The sequence below is a fragment of the Mus pahari genome, chromosome 12 (genome assembly GCF_900095145.1).
Source record: "Mus pahari chromosome 12, PAHARI_EIJ_v1.1, whole genome shotgun sequence".
Lineage (NCBI taxonomy): Eukaryota > Metazoa > Chordata > Mammalia > Rodentia > Muridae > Mus > Mus pahari.
This window is the reverse complement of record NC_034601.1, coordinates 26,892,643-26,906,922: the sequence shown is the minus strand read 5'-3', so window position 1 is coordinate 26,906,922 and position 14,280 is coordinate 26,892,643. Positions and strand designations below refer to the sequence as shown.

The following is a 14,280-nucleotide window of genomic DNA, read 5'->3' as shown; positions in this document are numbered from 1 at the left end:
ATGTTAATATTCTTATGGTTTCCTTCTAAGTGTGAAAAAAAAAAGATGCCCCTCCCTTCAGCATACGGCCTATGCTATCAGAGCATTTCTTACTGGAACTCATGTGATCATTATTTTAAATGAGGACAGGCACAGTGTGTATACATGGTCCCAGCTACTTGCATAGCAAATGTAGAGGGGTGACTTGAGTCCAGAAGTTCAGGGCCACCTTGGCACACAGAGCCTATCTCTTTTAGACATGCCTAAGCTGTTAGTACAGCGGTGGGCTGTTGTTGCCAGAATGAGGCTGTTGGTCACTTAGTCTCCAGCTAGCTCTCTGTGTGCCTGTCACCCGACTGTAGGTCATCCTTCTCATCTAAGAATTCCCAGTCCTCCCAGCTGCTGGCTAAATAATTTTTGCTTATACCCACTCTACAGAAAACACATTGAGAGGTGTAAGCCAACAATCTCACTTCTGGGTATAGATCCAAATGGAAAGGAATCAGTGTGTCAGTGAAACATCTGCAATTCTCTGTTAACCTCATTACTCACAATAGACAAAGCAATGAAAACCACCTAATTGCTTGCCAACAAAGAAAATAAGGGATATTTAAATATGCATAATGAGAACATTATCCAGCCATAAGAAGGAATCCGGTCATTTCTGACAACATGAATAAATATACAAGATCTTAAGCTACATTAAACCAGACACATAAAAATAAATCTGACATGGCTTCATTTCCCTGTAGAATCTAAACTGAACTTGGAGAGGTAGGGAGCGCAGTAACGGCTCCCAGAGACTGGGGGAGGGGAGCAGAACAGGATAAGGAATGGTGGTCAAAGGGCAGACATTTCATTTTTTAGGAGGAAATATGCTATGGCCACAGCTCAGAGACAGTACTTGCTTAGTATGTACAAAGACTAATGTTCCAGCACTGGAAAACCCAAGACCCTAAAAGAACAATTTCTGGGCATCTAATGTACAGATGTACATTAACAAAAGTAGATATCAAGTGACCTCATCAATAGATACACACACACAGCCACACAGCAGGCAGGACCTGTGGCTGTAGATGTACTACTATGACTGCAGTAACCAACTCACAGTATACATCCCACTGTGTACTCTGAATGCCTAGGGAATCTGTCAGTTCTATCTTAGTAAGCCTGGAAAGAATGGGAAGAATTTATAAAGGGTAAGAGAAGGTCAGAGCCTTCAATGAAGCAGTGAAATCAAACCTGTTTCTCTCTGGTTAAGAATTATTCCCATGCACACAACCCTAGGCACACTGCATTCTAAGATTCCCCATTACAGGATTATTCCCATGCACACAACCCTAGGCACACTGCATTCTAAGATTCCCCATTACCAGCAAGGCTAACCTTTGCGTTTCCTATAGGACAAAACCACAGATTTTACACGTTTGTTTTGGAAACTCCAGGTCTAGTTCCTACTAGCAGACGTGGACACTGCAGGCCTCCCTCCCATGCAGGCCCTCCCAGGTTCCCACCTGTGAAATGCTCAGTGAACTCCTGCTCCAGCTTCATGGCTCTCTCAAATGTTTTTTTGGCCTGCTCTTCTGTTAGGCGCTTGTTCATTTCCCTATGCAAATACATTTAGAAATTGGTGATTACCATATTGTAAATATTCTTTGGAAAAAGATGACAGAGGACATATAAGGCATAAAATAATGAGTAGTTCAAGTCTGCGCAAACTATAGCTGTCACTGGGAACAGATGTAGTCACTAGGCCTGCTGCCTGACTCTTCAACGACAACAGGACTGTGGTACTTTCTACACTAGCTCAGTTTCCCTGCACACTTCATATTAAGATGTGCTTCACAGATCTATATCCCAATTTATAGACCATTAATGGACACATTAAAAAAACAATCAGAAAGTATATTGGGGAAACACTGTGAAATGACCTAGTTTCCTCATCAGTGGAGTGGAGTGGCATGAGAGAGAGGAACAAGGAGGAAGGCTTAGATTAAAAGCTTAACTTGCTTTCATGAGGAAACCTTAGCTAGAACTTGGTGGCTAGAGGAAAAACCTGCAAACAGACAAACACAAGAAAGGACATCTGACATGATCTTAAAAGTACTGTTGACAGCCAGGCATGGTGGCACACACCTTTAGTCCCAGCACTCGGGGAGGCAGAGGCAGGTGGATTTCTGAGTTTGAGACCAGCCTGGTCAACAGAGTGAGTTCCAGGACAGCCAGGGCTACACAGAGAAACCCTGTCTCAAAAAACAAAACAAAACAAACAAAAAGTAATAAAAACAAATCTTTAAAAAGTATTGTTGGCTAAAACCATATCCTCAGTGTGGATGCTTTAATTCAGCAATTACTTTTATAACATATGAAGTGATACATATGGCATTTATTTTACAGGTATGTTGAGAAGCAAGCCAATCATAAGCTTAGTCTTCCTGCAGCTCGATGATGGGTCTGTGGGAAGAAGTCCGTTTCCAACTTGTGAGAGCAAGCTCTCGCTACTTGTGCATTCTGCCTGGCTATGTCACAGTGCCTTCTCAACCCTCAGGGTTCCTGAGCACTGCTTGTAGGGTAGCTCTAGCGGCAATGAATTGCTTTTGTCAATCTGAGGACACTTTCATTTCCTTTTACATTTTTAAATTATTATTCGGTATGTGCATTACGTGGGCAAACATACCAGTGTTCAATGGAGGACAGAGGACAACATTGTGGAGTTGCTTCTCTCTCTCCTTGTCATGGGCTCCAGGGATCAAATGCATATCAGTAGGCTTATGTAGTGGGTTTCTTCCCCTCATCTTCACTGGGGACAGGGTGCTGGATTCACAGGCTTTATTTCTTCAGTGCCTTTAATGTACCAATCATGCCTTTTGACCCCCAAAGTTTCTGATGAGGATTCTGCTGATAATCTTCCTGGAAGATCTCTTGTATGTGATGAGTCACTTCTCATACTGTGTATACCACTGTCTTCCAACAGTCTGACTGTAACATGCCTCAGTCAGGCACCTCCGTTTCTTATGCTTGGACTTTACTCATTATCTTTCATGACTTTTAAATAAAACTTGGGAAGTTTTTTCAAATAATCTGTCCCTGCTCTCATTCTGAAATTCATAACATATGTTGACCTACTCATTGCCATCTCCCAGTTCCTTGAAAGCTCTGTTCACTTTTCTCCAATGTTCCCCAGATTTGATAATTTCCATTGTCTTATTTTTAAGTCTGATGAGTCGTCTGCCTGTTCAAATTTGTCTCTAAATTTCCCTACTAAATGTATTTCGGTAAGTGTTTAGTTTTCTTTTTAATTATGTATCTTTGTGTTGTGGTCTGGGTATGGGTACTTGAGTGAAGTGTGTGTGAGGGGCAGAAGAGGGCATGGGTTCCCTAGAGGAACCTGACTTGGATCCTGTGCTCTTAGGGGTGAGCCACTGCTAGTCCTTCAGAACTTCAAGTTTTCTCTTTATTGGTAATTCCAACTTGTTCAGATATACTTTTCTTGACTTTGACCTTGCCTTTTAGTTCTTTTATATATCTTTGAGGTGTTATAAACATTATATAAGGGCAGAAAGTATACTACCAGGGAGGAAGAGGGGACCACAGAGATGAGTATGAGCACGGAACATATATGATATAAATACAAGAGAATGTTATGTGGAAACCTGTTACGTTTGGCATCTGATCTGTCCAGGGATTTGATTTCTACCTTTGAACCATTCTTTGCTGTTTTTTTGTACACTTTTCTTTATTTTGTTAAAACTTCACTTTGGATTCTTATGATTCAGCAACTGTAGAGATTTTTGCTGTTTCATTAATTATTCTTTATTGTAGAGCATTTCTGTGCTGAGGCAGCTTGATACAAGCTGAAGATTTTACTCAGGTATTTTCTGAGACTGTGTCTTTCCATGCTCACATATGATATATCTATAAATTCTATCCATACATGTGACACTTTCAAATGTTCTGCACTTGCTACCAAAGTAAAAAAGGCAAAGTCAAGGAGGTGGGGCAGGTCTGGGGAAAGGCACTGGGGCTTGCAAAACCTTGACAATTACTTTATAAGCACCTTATTATACTTCCAAGCCAGAAGTAGCACTAGTCGCCATAGCAGTTGCTGGCAGGGTCTTTGTTGTGTCCTTTGCAGCATCTTAGAAATTGTACACAAACTACTTGCTATGGGGCTTAAAAAATGGGAGCTGACATCATGCTGAGAGCTGAAATTAACCTTTTAAACCAACCCTAGGAAGCTGTATGGCTTCAAAAGCCTTCGAAGTTCCAAAATAGGTTGAGCAGATAGATGTTGCCAGTGAAGCCATTGTGTAAGTGGGGCAGTTACTGGTGTGCTTATTATTTGGAGATTCTTTGATGGCAAGTCCAGCCAATCAATGTAACTCTTATACCCTTCGTTTATGCTGGACAAGTGCCCTATTCTGGACCTTTAGTCTCCCGACAGATTTTTAAATACTAAATCTGCCTTATATTCAAGGGAAAAACTCTTGTTTGTGGTCATTTTGCTAGCTTTTCTTTCCCTCTGTCCTTCTCTAGTTAATGTTTTTTGATGTGTAACTTCAAAACATGCAAGTGTGGTGACTTACATGTACAGCCTGACACACTGTCACACACCTGTGCACCCAGCACTCAGGTCTAACAGAGCAGCACCAATGCTCTGGGACTCAGTGCATCCTCATGGCTAGGTTCCATTTGGTTTCTGAAGGCGGTGATCAAACCTCAACTGTAGCGTGTGCATACTTCTGAGATCTTTTATTCAAATTATACGACTCTTACGTGTTTGTACATAGCCGGAGACTGCTCATGACTATTCTTGCAGAACGTTTCATTGTGAAAATGTTGTTGTTGATGTATTTGGCTGCTGGTGGTGGCAGCATGTAGGTAGTTTCTAGGTGGTGGCTATCTGAACAGCACTTTTGCTGTCAAGAAAGTAAGCTAAATACAAGCAAGCATTTCTGTTATATCTAGGATGGGAGAGTTCTGGGTTAATCATAAATTTTGCATGTGTGAATCGTTTGAAGCTACTGTAAAATAAGCAATGTAGATTCGCCAAGTGGCACTTGAAGACTGAGTTGTTTCAGATGCTCTGGGTGCCTATCAAAGATGTGCTGCCTTTTTCCACTGTCATTCTTCTGATGTACAGTTAGTAACATTATGACATACCAAGAGTGTGCTCTGTCAAAGACCTAGTTTCCACTGGGTCACCTGTGTCAAACTATCATGATCACTGATGTATAATGATCACCCTTTTCCATTCTGGTGTTAACATGAAAATGCTGGACTATGTTTCTTGGTTATTCTTATTGTTTATCGTATTTTCAGACCATCTTCCCATTGATCCCCGTTCTATGCTGATTTGATAGTATATTGATTTCTCTTCTGGCTTCTCTTGAATTTATGGTTGACTTCCAACTTCTCTCCTTGTTTATGCTTTACTGACTCTGTAGTTGCAGCTGGTCTTGGATTTTCAGCAGGCCTCCTGAGTTCCCCAGCCCAGAGATCAGGGGTCTGGCAACACGCCATGTTTACAGGCTGTGTAACCTCCTTCACCAAATACATGACATTACGTTTGCCAGCTTTTATACGTACTTCAAAACATCTATTAGTTTTTCTGTGATATTTTCAAACGTATTCAGACGCTCAGTTTCTAATATGTAACCATTTGAGTCATACTTTTATTATAAATTTCCAGTTTAAATTTTGCTGTGGTCAGGGGCTATTTGTTTTTAGCTATTTGAAAATTGTACTCCAGCAGACAGTTTGATCACTGTCATGTGTTTGAAATCAGTATGTATTCTGCATATGTTGAGAACAGTACTTAGTGGGTTTCAGGGTTTTAATGAACAGGATATTTAGACTCACTGATACTATATTTTTGTTCTACTTGTTTTTATTTGCACTTTTTCTTTTTTACCTAATTCTACTAAGAAAAACTAAATTCATGTATGCAAATGTGTGTCTGTGTGCGTGTGTATATTGTGAATGTGCAGGGACCAGCTTGCAGGAGTCCTCTTTTGCTGTGTGGATCCTAGATATTGAACTCAGGTCTTCAGGCTTGGTGGCACTGGCAAATGCCTTAATGGAGCCATCTTGCATCTTGTCAGCCAGGAAGCCACCTGTTTATCTTTTTAATGGATACCACATAGCCACACTGCCCATTCCATAGTATGAATGATGATGATGATGATGGGGTGATGATGTTAATGTCACACAACACCCTCTAGGATATGTATAAATACTACTATCTTCATTTTAATTCTTTTTTTTTTTTTTTTGGTTTTTCGAGACAGGGTTTCTCTGTGTAGCCCTGGCTGTCCTGGAACTAACTCACTTTGTAAACCAGGCTGGCCTTGAACTCAGAAATCCACCTGCCTCTGCCTCCCGAGTGCTGGGATTAAAGGCATGTGCCACCACGCCCGGCTTCTATCTTCATTTTATAGATGGAGAGAATGAGAACAAAAAAGTAACTCAAGGCTGGCTGATCTGCATTTAAAGGGAACATTCTAGACATTTACACTTACATGATATTTTCCATGGATTTGGGTTTAATAAAAATAGATATTGGATAAAGCTGTGCAATCTGCAACCTCTTTATGGCATTTCCAGACACATCAAGGATACAATGTTTGCCCTAAAATAAAGACAATAAAGAAGACAATTAAATAAGTGGGTTAAATCTTTTCAATTATACCAAAGGAGTTTCTCACAGGTCACAATTTGAATTGTAATTCATTTAGATCCTTTTTCCTTCAAGCAAAATTGTCATTTATTAGGAAATTTCAGAAGGGAAATTAAATGAAGACAATAATTATGAATAAGTATTTTCCATTCTCAAAGGCAAAAAGAATTAAAATATAGGTCTCATATCCCTAGTTTTTAGAGACCAACAACTTTTAAATGGGTGGAGAGATGGCTCAGCAGTTAAAGTGTGCATTCTTCTTGCAGAAAATTTGAGTTCACAGCCCCCATGTCAGGTAGCTACCAGCTATGGGTCATTATGGCTTCAGGGGATCCAACACCCTCTTCTGACCCCAATGGGCACCTCTACATACTCATGTGTACAGATACACACACACACACACACAGGTTAAAATATACAAATAAATCAAAAGGGCACTAATGAATTTCATTTCATAAAATGGCATGACCAGCAGAAGGTGTAAAGACACATGGAATGTGGCATGCCTTTTCCTCATTAAACCTGTAGAACCTCACGACCACTTGTCTTTAAAACGTACTTCTATTTATGTACATGCCTGTGTGTGCAAGGAGACCAGAAGAGAACAAAGGAGGCAGCTGTGGGCTCCCTGATGTGGCTCCTTGGTGAGAGCAGTATACATGCTTGAGCACTGAGCCACCTTCTAGGTCCTCAGCACCACTATTCCATGCTTCCAATCCTCACTTTATTGGGGGCTGGAAGATACCATAAACTGCAATTTGGAAAACCCAATTCTGGTTTTATATAACTTTTTTTGACAAATCCACTGACACAAAAGGTCATTTACATTTTATTATAGCTGTGTATTTCCAAGTTACATAGAAAAGTATATAATGAAAATTAAATAAATTTTATTGGAATATTTAAAATCAGGTCCTTGGTTTCATAAAATACCTTGAAATTTAAAGACTAGAGTTTATGTTAAGAAATGATACTCATCTGGGCAGTGGTGGTGCACGCCTTTAATCCCAGCAATCAGGAGGCAGAGGCAGGCGGATTTCTGAGTTCAAGGCCAGCGTGGTCTACAAAGTGAGTTCCAGGACAGCCAGGGCTACACAGAGAAACCGTGTCTCAAAAATCCAAAAAAAAAAAAAAAAAAGATATTTTAATCTTCTTTTAATGTTCTTGCTTGAAATAATTATTACCATGAGATTATCAAAAATGATTTCCCAACTGTCATGTCTTGGCCTGGATCAGCAGCAGACAGTGCATGCAGGGTAAGGCTTCTCTATCTTTTTATCCATGCATGTGCTTACTCACGCCTTCATTGACTACTTAATTTTTATGTAGCACTGTGTTTTATAATCAGCTATTACTTTGACAATCAAATGTTCCACTCTTTGATCTGCCTTCTACTTTCCCGTCCTTCCTACATTCCCTTTGTTAGTAACTAGTCTCTCATCAGGTTCTGATCAGTTCCTATGTTTACACACACAACTGAGTAATGTGTTTTCTTATTTCTCCTTTAAAAATATTAAGTCATAAACCCTCTGCATTTTGCAAATCAATTCATAGATATTTCACTGTTATTTATTAACTGTAAAGAACTCCAATTCATGGGTATTTCTGATTTTCAATCACTTTGTCTTGGCATTGAATAGTTTACAATATCTCACACTTTGATTAAGGCCACAATGGCAACCCTTTTGCAAATTCATTTTTCATATTATTGGAGTACGTGTTTGGAAGAAAGTTCTAGGCATGAACTGCTCGGTGGAGGATGGTATTTACCAGCTGCTGTCAACATTTCTTTCTGACCAGTGTTTTGCAGGAGCAGGGTTTTTATTTTGATGAACTCCAATCTATCATCTTTTTCTTCTGTGGACTATGCATTCAACATATCTTTGTCTAAGTTAGGGTCAAGATTTCTTTTGATAAGTTACTTATTTCTATTGTATTTATTTTATGTATGAGTGCCTGCATGTATGTATGTAGCATGTACATATGTGCACCATGTGTGCCTACTGCCCTTCTGGGTCAGAAGAAGGCATCAGATTCTCGGAAACTGGAGTTAAAGGAGGATGTGAGCCATCAGATGTGCTGGGAACTGAACTCGGGACCTCACAAGTGCAGCCAGCAAATACTCCTAACTGCTGAGCCATCACAACCGCCTCTCCTCATGCTTTTTCTCAGAAGTGTATAGTTTTACAATTTAGACCTATGGCTTATTCTTTGGTTAGATTTGTAAATAGCATGAAGGGAAGCTACTTAATTGTTCTGGCATTGCATGTTCAAATGCTATCTACCACTTCACAGAATTCCTTCTTTTCTCTGTATGATCATGTGTGTAGATCTTTTACAGGTTATATACTTTTTTTTTTCTTGATTGAGACAGTCTTGATATGTTGAAAGGATTGGCCTTTATCTCTTGAGTTCAATCGATCCTGAGTAGCTGAAACTGCATGTGTATACCGCCAATCTAGGCTTATTTCAGAATATTTCAATGTGTAGCCCCTTTGATTTATATGACTCTTTTCATATTGAGATGATAGAATTATTATTATTAAAGTATCAAAATTAAGTAGTATGAATCTCCCAACTTTGCTATTTTACAAAACTGTCTAGCTATTTGAGATGGTTTAAAATGTCATTGCCAAAACTTGGAATCACCTGAAGGAGAAGCCTCACCTGAGGAAATCAGGTTGGCCTGTGGGCATGGCTCTGGAGGGATTGTCTGGATTGTTAAATGAGGTGAGAAGCATTGTCTTAAATGTGGGTGGCACAGTTTTACAGACTGGGCCCTGAAGTCTATGAGAGGAAAGACAGGCAGCAGGAAGCAAAGGTCTTGACTGAACATGCTGTCAGTAGTTGCTTTGCGTTCTTGCCACTCTGAATTCTCATCAATGAAAGGATCACTGGAATTATAAGCTAAACAAACTTCTAAGATGCTTTGATCAGGGAGTATTGATCACAATGACAGAAATAAAACTAGAGCACTATTCTAGACTTTTTTACATATAGTTTATAATTATAAATTTCTAAAAAAAAGTCTGAGGAATTCAGGGATGTCTGATAGTTAAGCTGTGTTTGTTGGGATCTTGGTAAGATGTGAAGGCCTAGGCGGCAGCCCCCTGGCTGGCCTCCATAGTGAGGAGACGCTCTGACATGGTTCTGGGGTCACTAGGAAACTTTCTAATGCAAAGACTGATTACATATTCTGCTATGTTCTGTGCCCTTGGAAGCCAACCACGATAAAAATCAGTAGAACTGTTTCATATAGTTACCCACAGCAAGCTTGGACCTGAACCAACCACCCAGTAGCCCTCCCTGCACCTGTGTATGAGCTTTTATGGTGTTTGCCTTTATAAGCTAACCCTGGGATGGACTCTGGTACCAATATAAGAAACTATTTGGAATAAGACTTCCATTTTGAGTAGTGGTCAAATAAGTTTAAGTTCCAAAGACCTTCCTGGGAATTCATCATTTCTCAGGGACCCTGGTGACCTTAGCCAGGACAAAGCCTTAGGATAACCACACCCCCCCCCCCCCCCATTTTACAGATGAATGTGATCATCACATTCTCAGACTTGACAACCTGTTCTTAGATGAACTTTTCTAAGTCACTGAAAATCTAATATTTACTCAACTAAAGCAGTAACGTTAATAAGCTACCAAGGCTACATAAGCTGTATTATATTTCTCAATACAAATAAAGTAAAGTAGCCTTTATTAGAAACTCTACTTTGCGTGGCCTGGTACTTTGCGTGGCCTGGTGATTACCTTCTCTGCCACTGCTCGCACAGACTGAACGCTCGTCCCATATAGGTGGTTGTTATACTGGCCAGCTTCAATGAATTTATGCTCTTGGATATCCTTCTCCATCTGTTCTCTTGAAGTCACAAAATGATAATCTCTTCCATCCACCTCATAGTCACGCTTTGGTCTAGTTGTATCTTCAATAAAAAAGAACTTGGGGAAGTGTTTAATATTTAAAAACAGAATAAATACATGTTCTACTTAATTCATTCCTTTTAAAAGATTTAACATAATACTTTTAAATCTAAAAAAGGAAATAATATTGAGGAAGAAAGAATAATTAATAAAATAATTAACTATAGTCTTTAAAGCAGTTACATTTACTTCTACCAAACACAGTGATAGAAAATGTTACATAGTTTTAATTTGAGTTACTCACGAGGGACACAGGATCCAAATTTGTCAGGAAATTCTGAGATTAAGTCATCATTTACTCTGTCTTTCATAGGTCCTAATATGATGACTGGTCGGGTATAATTAACTACAAAAATAAACGTATTAAAAAGAATAAACACTTAACAAACATTAGTGTATTTCAGCAGAGAACAAAACCATTCTGAACTATTATGAAGAATTTCTGCTTCATTCTTTCTCTATATTATGTTCTCAACTAAGTATTACATTGTAAACAAATCCTTATTAAAATCTTGGAAGTCAAGTTATATTTAGCATCTTAAGACATTGTAATAGATTGCTAACACTTCATTATAAGTAGAAAACAAAGTATGGTGCTGTATCGATGGTTTTTGAAGATAAAAACAAGAAAGCAGAGGAAAGGAGACAGAAACCATTGGGGATAGGAAGTGATACGATGGCACTGTGATCTAGAAAGATGAGCTAGTGAGCGCACAATGGGTCATGCTGAAGGCGTTAGATCACTGGTAAGAATCAGACCAGTACTGTGGTCGGAGGGATGGAAAGGTAGATACAGTGAGCTTAGGGACACAATACCAATAAAACCAGCCAACACAAAATGACTTGGTTCTAATATTTTATGGTTTTTATATTCATATAGAATTGTCTACATATATAGTTAAAAATAGCAAAATTCTGATGTAATTTTTGTATCTAATAATCTGATTTTTCAAACTAGGCATATTTATTTTATTTTACATTCATCTAATTTTTCTGTGTGTGACATGGTGTGTATGTGGAGGTCAGAGGATAATTTGTGGGAGTTGGTTCTCTTTCTCTTCCTATCATGTCATTTCTGGGGTCTGAACTGAGGTCCTCAGGTTTATTTATATGAACACACTATAGCTGTCTTCAGACACACACCAAAAGAGGGCATCGGATCCCATTACAGATGGTTGAGAGCCACCATGTGGTTGCTGGGAATTGAATTCAGGACCTCTGGAAGAGCAGTCAGTGCTCTTAACCATTGAGCTATCTCTCCAGCCCCAAATATACTTTTTAATAAGGCTATAAAACATCAACAAACTTCACAAACCTTCTTGTTGATTCACTGGCTCATAAGATAAAACATATTCTTCTTGACCACCTATTGGAAAGTTAAAGCAAGGATAAGAAAACCTGTGAAGATAGCTAATGCCAATGTAACCCTACTCCACACAACCCATCTAAATTCCTTACGTGTAAGGTATTAGGACTTTCTGGGAAACAAACATGATATACAAAAAGGTACTTATGTCATAAATATCCAAGGCAAGCCCCAGAACAAAAGGGGAAATTATTAAATCACAAAGGTAAATCTAATATAAGACAAATGCACTATTTTTCATAAGTTAATTATTATGTGCTTATTTATACATAATCAAATCCATTAAAATCTTCATTTCTGGTTGGAGATTTAACTTACTGGCAAGCTGCCCAAGTTTGATCGCTAGCACTATAAAAAACAAACAAAGCTGCCTCCCAATAGCAAAAACCAAAACCAACAAACACCCCTTCATTTGGGATGTAGGATATTTAGTATAAATATGTACTAGGGCTGGATGTGGGACTGCTTGCCTATATTTCCAAATTCCAGCACTTGAGTCTCAGGCAGGGGGATTGGCATTTTGAGGTTGACCTGGACCATGAAGTGAGACTCTTCTTAAAAACTAAACAAACAAACAAACAAACAAACAAACAAACAAAAAAACTAAAAAAAAAAAAACCCAAAAAATCAAAATCAGAAAAACCCAGTAAGTTGCTGAAGATACTGTTTTTGTTCCAACTGAGTATATATTTAGTTAAAGCTATATTTATTTATAATCTTGTTTTGATCACAAAAACACTTCAGAAGTTAATGCATTTTAAGTTAAAGGAACTTTGGAAATATTATGAATGAAAAAAAACCCTATCAACTATATCTGAATACCATGAAAATAACTGAAACTGTACTTTTAACACGTACTATAGAAAATATTCAGTGATTGAATGAAAGCAATGAAAACTGGTAAGGTATTTGGAACATCTGTAACAACTCTACTGCCTTATAACTGGGTTATGATTCGTGCACATCACTACGCATGTGCAAGCATCTGTAAGAGTGGCACACACACCTGTACTTGCTTGACACTGTGTGTGCTTGCTTCCAATCTCATTACTGTAGTATCACAGAACAGATAATTCATGAGCTGTTTTTTTTTTATTTTGTTTGTTTGTTTAAATTAGTAGTATTATCCAGGCATGGTGGTACACGCCTTTAATCCTAGCACTTGGGAGGCAGAGGCAGGTTAAATCTCTGTAAGTTTGAGACCAGCCTGGTCTACAGAGTTCCAGGACAGCCAATGCTACACTTAGTGTCTCAAAAAACAAAACAAAACAAAAATTACGGATATAAAATATGGTTTACATACTGTAAAAACATGCAGTTGGATATTCCACAACTTAATAATTCATGCAAACGGTGAGAAGACAGTATATACTTTCATGACCTCTTTGTAGTCTAGACTACCACCCAACTATCTAGAGTGGATTCTGGTTGTAAGCAAATACAGTGCTGAAATCAAAGAAATTATTTTCCCATTTTTCTTCCTCAAATCACATAGCTATCATGTAGAAAAAAATATGCAACAAATGAATGAGGGTTAAAAGTATATATTGTCAACATGAAATATCTGGGACTTGTAACAGGATTATTAACCTTTTGAGCAGCCATATTCATCTGTAATCAAGATTACTTTCATTTTAGACAGCAGTAAAAAAAGTTAAAAAAAAACAGTTTTAATTTTTAAGTTGCTATAATTGATATTCACATACGTTGCCCTCTTTCCATATCCCATTTTGTATATAATTAATATAAAGAATATAACATTAAACATCAAGGGTATAAACAGTATTGCTTTTTTGCAATGGTTGCATAGAATAAAAAAAAATAAATTAATCCTTTTAGTGCTTATGTTAGAAAACAAAACTACTAAAGAAAATAGGAAAATAAATACACGTTTATTCCGGTTCAGATACTTACTTTTTTTTTTTTTTTTTCGAGACAGGGTTTCTCTGTGTAGCCCTGGCTGTCCTGGAACTCACTTTGTAGACCAGGCTGGCCTCGAACTCAGAACTCTGCCTCCCGAGTGCTGGGATTAAAGGCGTGCGCCACCACGCCCGGCAGGAGATACTTACTTTTTATAAGGTGCACACAAATCCACATACTAAGTATAGCATACATAAATAAGTTGGTAAATGGGTTTATTTTCATTTAAACCTTGAAATTAACCTTTCTGTATGTGGAATTTGAGGCCCCCTTAGCCAAAATGCTTACAGCAAAAATGTTTCATATTTAGAGTTTAATGCATTTTAAAATATCTACACAGCCACACTTGGCTGAGCAACTCTGAACTGAAACATTTGAAATATTAAATGTTCTAAGACCTAAAACC

General features: G+C 38.3%; 1 protein-coding gene across 22 annotated transcripts in view; it reads right to left on the bottom strand.

The window, feature by feature from the left end:
* The window catches only part of Dlg1 (discs large MAGUK scaffold protein 1), a 202,381-nt gene that overhangs the window by 3,832 nt on the left and 184,269 nt on the right, over nt 1–14,280 (bottom strand). For 10 of the 22 annotated variants that reach the window (XM_029544614.1, XM_029544615.1, XM_029544618.1 and 7 more), the window contains 6 exons: nt 13,545–13,580; nt 11,904–11,954; nt 10,833–10,934; nt 10,418–10,590; nt 6,501–6,610; nt 1,494–1,585 (listed from right to left, as the gene is read on the bottom strand). In XM_029544614.1, the coding sequence (XP_029400474.1) occupies nt 1,494–1,585; nt 6,501–6,610; nt 10,418–10,590; nt 10,833–10,934; nt 11,904–11,954; nt 13,545–13,580 (564 nt within the window). The remainder of the gene's footprint in view (nt 1–1,493; nt 1,586–6,500; nt 6,611–10,417; nt 10,591–10,832; nt 10,935–11,903; nt 11,955–13,544; nt 13,581–14,280) is intronic. The other 12 variants (XM_021209526.2, XM_021209522.2, XM_021209525.1 and 9 more) reach the window with 2 other exon arrangements.